This window comes from Bison bison, unplaced genomic scaffold (genome assembly GCF_000754665.1).
Source record: "Bison bison bison isolate TAMUID 2011002044 unplaced genomic scaffold, Bison_UMD1.0 scf7180017864048, whole genome shotgun sequence".
NCBI classification, from domain to species: domain Eukaryota; kingdom Metazoa; phylum Chordata; class Mammalia; order Artiodactyla; family Bovidae; genus Bison; species Bison bison.
This window is the reverse complement of record NW_011494620.1, coordinates 6,965,951-6,975,142: the sequence shown is the minus strand read 5'-3', so window position 1 is coordinate 6,975,142 and position 9,192 is coordinate 6,965,951. Positions and strand designations below refer to the sequence as shown.

General features: G+C 43.7%; 1 protein-coding gene across 1 annotated transcript in view; it reads right to left on the bottom strand.

Annotated features, from left to right (window-relative positions):
* Nucleotides 1-4,869: 4,869 nt before the first annotated feature.
* The window catches only part of EBPL (emopamil binding protein-like), a 9,698-nt gene continuing 5,375 nt past the window's right edge, over nt 4,870-9,192 (bottom strand). Inside the window, exons 3-4 of the mRNA XM_010835682.1 lie at nt 7,074-7,212; nt 4,870-5,421 (exon numbers count right to left, since the gene is read on the bottom strand). Of these exons, the coding sequence (XP_010833984.1) occupies nt 5,181-5,421; nt 7,074-7,212 (380 nt within the window). The 3' untranslated portion in view covers nt 4,870-5,180. The remainder of the gene's footprint in view (nt 5,422-7,073; nt 7,213-9,192) is intronic.

The window sequence follows — 9,192 nt, the reverse complement described above, 5'->3', positions numbered from 1 at the left end:
ATGAAATGGTTAGATAGCCTCTCTGCGACCCCATGGGGTGCTGCAGTCCATGGGGCTGCAAATAGTCGGACACAACTGAGTAACTGAACTGAACTGACATAGCATCGCCGACACAATGGACGTGGACGTGAGCAATCTCAGAGATGGTGGATGACAGAGGAGCCTGGCGGGCTACAGTCCATGGGGTTGCAAAGAGTTGAACATGATTCAGCGACTGAACAATGCTGCAGCCTGTAGACTTTTCCTAAAGCCTCAGTGCTAGCACTTTAGGATTGTAGAACTGACATAATTAAATACAAGAAAACATCATCATTTAGACTCTGATTTTGGATGGATTATGCTGATATTTGCCTCAGCATTACTTGGAAAGGAAGAGTGCGCAGAGGAAATTTATGGTGTAAACACTGAGAAAGGGTTAGGGTTAGGGTTTGCAGGAATCTAGCTGCCTTTAATATAAGCAATTCATAACTCATTGCAAATCATTTGATAGACAAATCATCAAAATATGCCTTCTGTGGCCAGCTCCTAGGGAACAAATGTGATGGAACGGGGCTGCGGGGTGGGGCAGATATTGGAGTAAATGATTCCTAAGGTCCGAAGTAAAATTTAGACTTAAGACATATTTGAATCCAAGTAGTTGGACATATTCACACTTGAAGAGAGGAACAATTTGAAGGTAGTGACTTATTTGACTTTAAGATGCCATAAGGCTTCCCTGGTGGCTCAGCTGATAAAGAATCCACCTGCAATGTGGGAGACCTGGGTTCAATCCCTGGGTTGAGAAGATCCCCTCGAGAAGGGAATGGCTACCCACTCCAGTATTCTGCCCTGGAGAAGTCCATGGACTGGACAGTCCATGGGGTCGCAAAGAGTCGGACATGACTGAGCGACTTTCACTTTCAAGATGCAATCAATTATAGATGATTATATTTTTGAAACAAAAAACACGGCCAACTCAATTATGACACATGAGCTGTAAAATGCATTCTCATTTTTAAAATGTGGGTGGAAAATATCTATCTTAGAGTTAATGAAATACAGTATTACCTGTGTCACCTTGCCCCTAGCTCCCTGTCACAGTGACCTGTTCAGACTTCATAGGGATACACCAATCCTTCCCATTCACCGAAGGGCTGAAAGATTCAGGTCCTTACTTGGCAGTAAAATGTATCTGTCCCCCAAGGTCCTGTCAGAGTCTATAACCTCCATTTCTCTCCCATCCAATACTCAGCAAAAGCTCAGTATTTTTAGGACTGCCTGCATGATATGTAAGCCCGTCCATCTTTCTCTATTCTGTTTACCCGTGGCTTGAGCCAGATCAGCAGAGAGCAAAGTACTGGAAACAACTAGTAATCCCTCATAGAAAGGCTGATCCAGACTCTCTCTGGCATCCTGCCTTCAGCCATGTTGGGGACACTGTTAGAACAGCCCTAGTCGTTCTCAAACTGCTGCAAAGGACACAGCATTCTCTTCACGAGGACCTGGGAGAGACATTTTTCAGGTCTTTATACCAGTAATCTCAACAAATAAACTTTTTAAGTTGAAGTGTAACATACATAGAGAAAAGTACACCATTCATACAGGTACAGCTGAATGAACTATCACAAATTATAACAACCACTCAAATGAAAAATATAAAACATTACCAGCATCTGAGAAGCCCCTTCGTGACTTCTCCCCATCACTATCTCCACCCTCTTCCCCAGAGGCAACCTCTGTCCTGATTTCCAACACCACAGTTTTATCCATTTTTTTAAAAATTAATTTTTATTGGGATATAGTTGCTTTACAATGTTAGTTTTTGCTGTACAGCAGAGTGAATCTGCTATATACATACATATATCCCCTCTTTTTTGGGATTTCCTTCTATGTAGATAGAGTTCTTTGTTCTCATTAGTTATTTCTTTCATACATAGAGATGGGAATTGACATGTATACACTTTTTTCTTTTTTTTTTTTACACTTTTTTCTTAATACTTTTTTCCTTGTGTGGTTTGTGAGATCTTAGTTCCTGACCAGGAACTGAACCCTCCAGCTCAGCGGTGAAAGCAAGGCATCCTAACCAACTGGACCGCCAGGGAATTCCCCTACTTATCTGCTTTTGAAGCTTACAGAAATTGAATCATACAATATGTACCCTCTTGCTCTGGCTTCTTTTACTTATAACTATTTTTGTGCAATGTATCCATGTTATTATGAGAAGTAGGTTGTTAAGTTTTCATATTGCAATTTTCACTGTATGTACCTACAGTCCATTATATGTATATACCACAGTTTATTCATTTAGGTTGGTTCTGGTTAGGGTTATAATGAATGATGCTGCCGTTCTGGTGCACAGAGTAAGCACTTCTGTGAAGCATACCTAAGCTGGGTTTTAGGGCATGCACACGTTCAGTTTCACTTCAAAACAGTTTTCCACTTTACATTCCACCAGCAGGGCATGAGAAGTCCAGTGGTTCTGCGTCTTCACCAACACTCATCATTGTCAGTCTTTTCATTTTTAGCCATTTTAACAGGTCTCTGGTAGCTCAGTAGATAAAGAATGCGCCTGTAATGTGGGAGACCTGGGTTTGATCCCTGGGTTGGGAAGATCCCCTGGAGGAGGGCATGGCAACCCATTCCAGTATCCTGGCCTGGAGAATCCCCATGGACAGAGGAGCCTGGTGGCCTACAGTCCATGGGGCTGAAAAGAGTCAGACATGACTGAGTGACCAACCACAGCAGCACACAGCAACATCTTGTGGCCTTAATTATCATTCCCCCAAATCCCTTCTCTTTTGTGAAGTATTTAGTCAGATTATCTCATCAACTTTTCTCTATTAAATTGCATGTCTTTGTCTAATTGATTTACTCGTTGGGATGGGTCTTCTGTCAGCTATATGTACTACAAATGTCTTCCACCTTCTGGCTTCCTTTTTTTTCTCTTAATGGTGGATTTTGATAATCCAAAGTATCAACACTTGACTTTAAAATAGTCAAACTTATCACTGGTTTTGGATCTTTTTAAAGGATATATTCTATTTTTTCTTCTTGAAGCTTTATTATTTGCCTTTCATATTAAAATCAACAATTCACCTGGAGTTGATATTATGCATGGTGTGAGGTAAGGATCAAAATTCATATTCCCCACATGGATATGCAACTGACCTGGCACCATTTACTGAAAAGAGTATCCTTTCCCCATCGCTCTACAGTGGTACCTTCGTCCTAAATCCAGAGTCCATACAGGAAGGTCTGTCTCTGGTCTCTCTAGTCTGCTTCATGGGTCTGTCTACTCACTGGTTTTCCGGTACCAACACCACATTGCCGTAATTACTGCAGCTTTATACTAAGACTTAATGTCTAGTAGAGTGAGTCCTCCGGCTCTGAGCTCTCACAATGTTGTCTTAGCCTTCTTGGCCCTTTGCAGTGCCATAAAATATCTTAAAATCAACTTATTTAACAAATGGCAAACAGATAAATCTGTCGGGATTTTAATTGGGATTACATGGAATCTATAGATCAATTTGGGGAGAACTGACTTCTTTACAATATTAAGCCTTCCAATCCATGAACATGGCATATCTCTCTTGCTTATTTAGGTCTTATTTAACTTCTCTCAGTGTTTTATAGTTGTCTTTGTTTTCTGTGTAAGACTTGAATATCTTTCTGTTTTCCCCTAAATATTAGAATGCTATACCAAATGCCATTTTTTTAAATGGTACTTTAATTATTTACTGGTTTGTTTTTAATCCCACGAAAATTGGACTCTGTTACTCAGAGCTTCCCCCTACCTGATGTTCCATGAAACAACCATCCCACTTGTTAAAGTGGTCTGATATATGTTGGGGAAAGTTGGGCTTAACAAATTAATCTCGCTTCTTTACTGCAGAACTTCTAAAGTCTTTAATGTGCTAATATAATATTCCTCAAGCATACTTGCCCATGTTCATTCAGTATTCAACAAATATCGTAGTCAAGTATCATTCAAGATATAAGCCTAGAAAACAGCGATTACTCTAGGTATTTTAAGCAGGAGAATTCCATGGACATTCCCTGTCACCGGAAAACAGAAAAACAACAACGAAAAGGAACCGTTGAAAACGGTCTCCATGTGTCACCCTTCAAACCTCTCACAAATACCTCCAAAGGTGAAACCAATTTGGCCTCCAGGACCGTAACTGCAGCTCTCGGCACGATAAGGGGAAACCGAGGCAGAGGCGGAATGAAGGCTGAGCTGAGTGACAGCATCCACGACGGCCGAGCCAGTGCCCGGCATACATATGTGCCAGGCAAGCCTCCTAGGCAGAGAATACACCCGTGAGCTACGAGGCTCTAAGAAAAGCAGGTGCTGGACCAGTTAGGCTGAGTACCCGCCCTCCACCCCCGACAGAACTGCTACATTTGCCAAAAAAGCGCCTCCTGCAGCAGCGTGTGGCGGTGCTTCCCTCTTGGTACTGAAGGTAAACGTCAAACCATGTGTCACTTGTATCAATGACACACGACGTCATGGCATGCCTTTCTGCATATTAACTTTGCCTTCATCTTATTTCTCACTCTTACTTTCCCTATGTTCCTATTTCCTGATTTACTTTTTATCGTATTTTTGTAAGCTATTTCAAATCTTCCTCCTTGCAAGAGAACAGATATAAATTAATCAGCTGTTCGTGAAACCCCAGTGTTCACCCATGAGGAGTTAACCCACTCATAAACTCCTTCTACTGTCATTTTTTTGTTGGCTTCACAAATTTGATACAGTACAAACACAAAACAGAAGCATTCATTTCATTTCTGGTTTCACTTTAGTAACCAAAAGACTGGTGGGAAGATCAGAAGTGGAAGCAACAACAAGTTCTTTGAAATAAAAAATTAATATAACATGCTCTATGGCATTTCATGATAATTGGCTTTATTAATGTAGAACAATTAATGTTAGCCATAAAAGGATATAATTAAATGTGTTTTATTCTGTTTAAAACTTATTCTGTTCCCTGTATTGCCATTTAACTGGAAAAAACAACAACAGCAAAAACTCATCAAGCTTACAGTCCATTTGAAATTGATTCCACTGAAATCAATTAGGTTGTTCCAAAATGACAATAGAAAAAGAAAAGCGCAGACTGGAATGCATTACATTTTGGCCCAACAAAAAAGGATTCAATCTCATAAAGCAAGCTGACAGTGTTTATGACTTTGAAAATTCACTGAAACTTTTTGCGTGAATTAGATCCTTTGTGATGCATTTTCTTGAGTTCTACCCATGACTGCCACAGTAACAGTCCTGGGATCAGAACCCAAACACCATTGAAAAATACCAGATAGACCCAAAAGTAGAGCCAACTGTTGGTGTTGAGGTTGGGGCTTCCCATAAGCCAGTCTGGGCAGAAGGTCATCCACCCGCCATACAATTCACACACGCACAGGGTAATCTGTACGAAATGCCTGTTAGAGAGAAAGAGACAGTGATGAAACTGCCAGCTGTACCAACATCATCTCCCACAGTAGAACACCTCCCTGAAGTGGGAACTCAGGTTTCGCACGGAGCTCCCTTGATGGGGCAAGTTGATCACTGATGAAGACCCATGCTTTCCTTTGGAGAAGAAAATGGCAACCCACTCCAGTATTCTTGCCTGGAGAATCCCACGGGCAGAGGAATTGGCGGGCTACAGCCCATGGGGTCACAAAGAGTCGGACACGACGAAGAAACACTTTCCTTGGAGAAGCAACAGCGCCCTCTCTAGATTATGCTCGGAGTTAAAGAAGGTCTCTTGGGTATCTTGCAAAGTTTAGTGAAGTCACGAAAGAGAGACCTGGATGTGAACCTATGAGCTCCAATCTCCCCTGTTGGAAAAGGGCTAATAATAGTCCCCTCCTTGAATAATGCTTCGCTGGTGGCTCGGTGGTAAAAAATTCGCCTGACAATGCAGGGGACTGGGGTTCAATCCCCGGGTCGGGAAGATCCTCTGGAGGAGGGAATGGCAACTCGCTCCAATCCTGTGGCCTGGAAAATCCCACAGACAGAGGAGGCCTGGCAGGCTACAGTCCATGGGGTCTGTAGCGTCGGACATGACATAGCGACTAAACGACAACCATCTCGAATAATATTGTGGAGATTAAATGAGATGTGCAGATAAAGCACTGCGCCTGGTGCATATTCAGCCATGCATATGTGTGAAAGTGTTTGAAATAACAAACGCATGGGTAAACGTGGCAGACCCACAGCCACGATCGTGGACATGTAAGGCACCCAGAAGCAAGCTCCAGGAGATGTGAGGGACAGGGAAGCCTGGCACACTGCAGTTCGCAGGGTCACAAAGAGTCGGACACAGCTGAGCGACTGAACAACTACAAGGCACCCAGAAGGAAATTTTTCCTGCCAACTCTCTATGTAAAATTGGGTGGGGGCAAGTGCATTAAATGACTTTTGAGGTTTCTTTCAAGTCTGAAATTTCATGACAAAGTTTTACACAGGCTTCTTTGATACAAGATGGTGGAAATGGAATGCCACTGTGCCCAGCTGACAGGAGTCTAAAACCATTCCCTGGGACTCATTCCCGGGAAAGCAATCTGTTCGTCCCAGGTCACCCTGTCCCTAAGGAGGAGAGGAAGGAAATGGAGGGAGGGGGCGGAGCCCACAGTTTCAGGGCCTGACTGATGGATGGCTAATCTGCCGTCTTTCTCCTCCATCTCCCCACTCTTCTGCCTTCCTCATACCTTCTATAAGCTGCTATCTTGCATGTCCAGCTCAGAATTACATAAGAGACTTCTCTTTGTGACAGGTGGAAGAGAAGTTTCTAGAATGATTTGGGGGCAGAGGATGAAAATAACTACTCTTTGATTTTCCACAATATTGGTGGCCAATCACTCAAAGCTGCTAACACTGTGCTTGTCTATACAGGATCGAGGTTGTCACTACCATCATATTTCTAGTGTTTTTTATTTTGACCGATCCGAAATTAAGCTATATCAGATGATTTTCTACTCCACTTTTCATCTAACAAAGAACGGTGGTCGTCATCCACTCCACATGTCACTTTGGCATCGGGACAGCTGGTGTTTCTCCTCTTTCCAGCCGGATAGGGAAGAGCACTTACCGATAATGTTTCTCTTTGACGATGGCATAAACGAGGACCAGTGCCAGAGATCCACCCAGGACGACCGTCAGAATTTCCACAGACACGATGGTTGGATCAAAATAAAGCCATCTTGCATCAGCTTTGCCATATTCTTTCCCTAAAAACAAAACATTTTGTTACTCATCTGGCAACTATTTTTAGGACAGTTGGTGGAAATGACCTCCCCCCACCATATTTGGAGGAGGTAAAAAGAATAACTGAACTGCCATTCTCTCTACAGTCTTCATGATGCCTTAGTGGAAGGAAAGAGGGGTCCTGAGACAAAAACCCATTACCACCGGACACAAGTGATGATAACAACATCACGTTACATTTGTAAAATGATTTGCATTTTCCAAAGTGCTTTCACAGGTGTGGCTTCTTCACCTCCTCCTTTTCCATCATAAGCAGCAGAATTCTAAACCAATTCGACACAGTCAGACTTTGCAAAGTAATCTTTAATAATTATCTTGGTAGATGCATTATAATTCCTAACTTTAAAATTTCAATATAAAGTTTGTATTAGTCAGACGTGGGAAAATTACTGTTCAGGAAATGTTTATAAAAACACGTTTATTAATAACTGAAGAGGAATTGAGTGTTGAGGGGCCAGCAAGGAGGGGAGGGGAGCAACACAGCCTGGACTACAGAATGAATCTGAAATGGACAAAGAGGGCATTTCAGTCTGCTACAGACACAGTATTCACTAACAACAGCCACCACAAAAGCCCCAGTTGTGCTGACCCGGGGGTAGGTGTGCACTAAGAAATCTTTTCAGACCCCATTATCAGGATGGTTTCTTCCAGAAAGCACCATGAGGTCAGAGAGTCTTCATGCAAGGCCTGGACCGCGGGCCTTGCATGAAGTCATATTTCCTTCCCTCCTTCTCTCTTCTTTTCTTCCTCCTCCTCTCCCTCCTCTTTTTCTCTGTCTTTATCTCTTTCTTTTTCTGTTTGCCAAAGTAATACATGCTGGTCCTAAGATCTCACATAACCAGTAGGGGAAAAAAATACCCCAAAGCCCCCACCTCTTTGCTTCAACTACGGTTCTCACATAACTTAGGAAAGCTATGAATGGTCCCAAATTAGCTACATGATCTGATTGATTGGTCTGAACAGCACAAAACAACAGTCTCTTAATGGTTAGAGTTAGGGTCCCTCCGGGGCTGGGGACAGAGGTTTCTGATGAAAGGCTGTCCTCAGGGAAAGGACAGGCCAGTAAACAGAGTGAGCTATTAAATGAGATAACACAGAGAGACACGCTGAGTGGAGAGTCTGTGAGAGGCAGACGCAACTGGCAGAGGCGTCCAGCCTGTCCTGAGCTGACTGCCAGCCGTGACCTCACCGGAAAACAGCTAACAGTGAAAGTAAAAGTTTTCCCTTTAAACACAGATACAACAGGTGGGATACAGCTCCTAGCGTACCCAAAATCTAAGAAAATATCACAAGTGCAAGGTCAGTGCTTTAGGAGCGAAGAGATTAGTGGGTATTCAGACATTCACAAAAATAACCCTATTCATTCATTAAAAAAAAAAAAAAAATTTATTTGGCTGTGCTGGGTCTTAGCTGTGGCACAAGGGATCTTCAGTCTCTGTTGCAGCACTCGGGATCTTTAGGAGCAGCACGGGAACTCTTAATTGCAGTATGTGGATCTAGTTCCCTGACCAGGGATTGAACCCGGGGCATCAGGAGTGGGGCGTCTTAGCCACTGGACCACCAGGAAGTAGCATATAGACGCCTCTGTGCTAGACCTCAAGAATGCCTAGCACAGAACACAAAGTCTGCCTGCTGGTGGCTCACACAGTAAGTGACGGGGGCAGAGAATGGGGCCAGGGAGGCACTGCACAGACCAGGAGATGAGGGGTTCGGATCACCTCCTCTTCACCCTACAGGGGAGGGAGAGAGTCCACCCTGGGCTCATGGGGCGGCTCAGCACACAACAGGCGGGCGACACTGGACGGATGAGGCTGACGGCGGCTCCTCGGTGATGTGAGACTCGCAGGCTCGGAGAGGAGGACACGGGCCACGGGGGGCCACAGGGGGGCCGTACTAGGACACAGAGGGAAAGGGGAGGGGGGGGCCGTGGGGGGCGGGCTGTG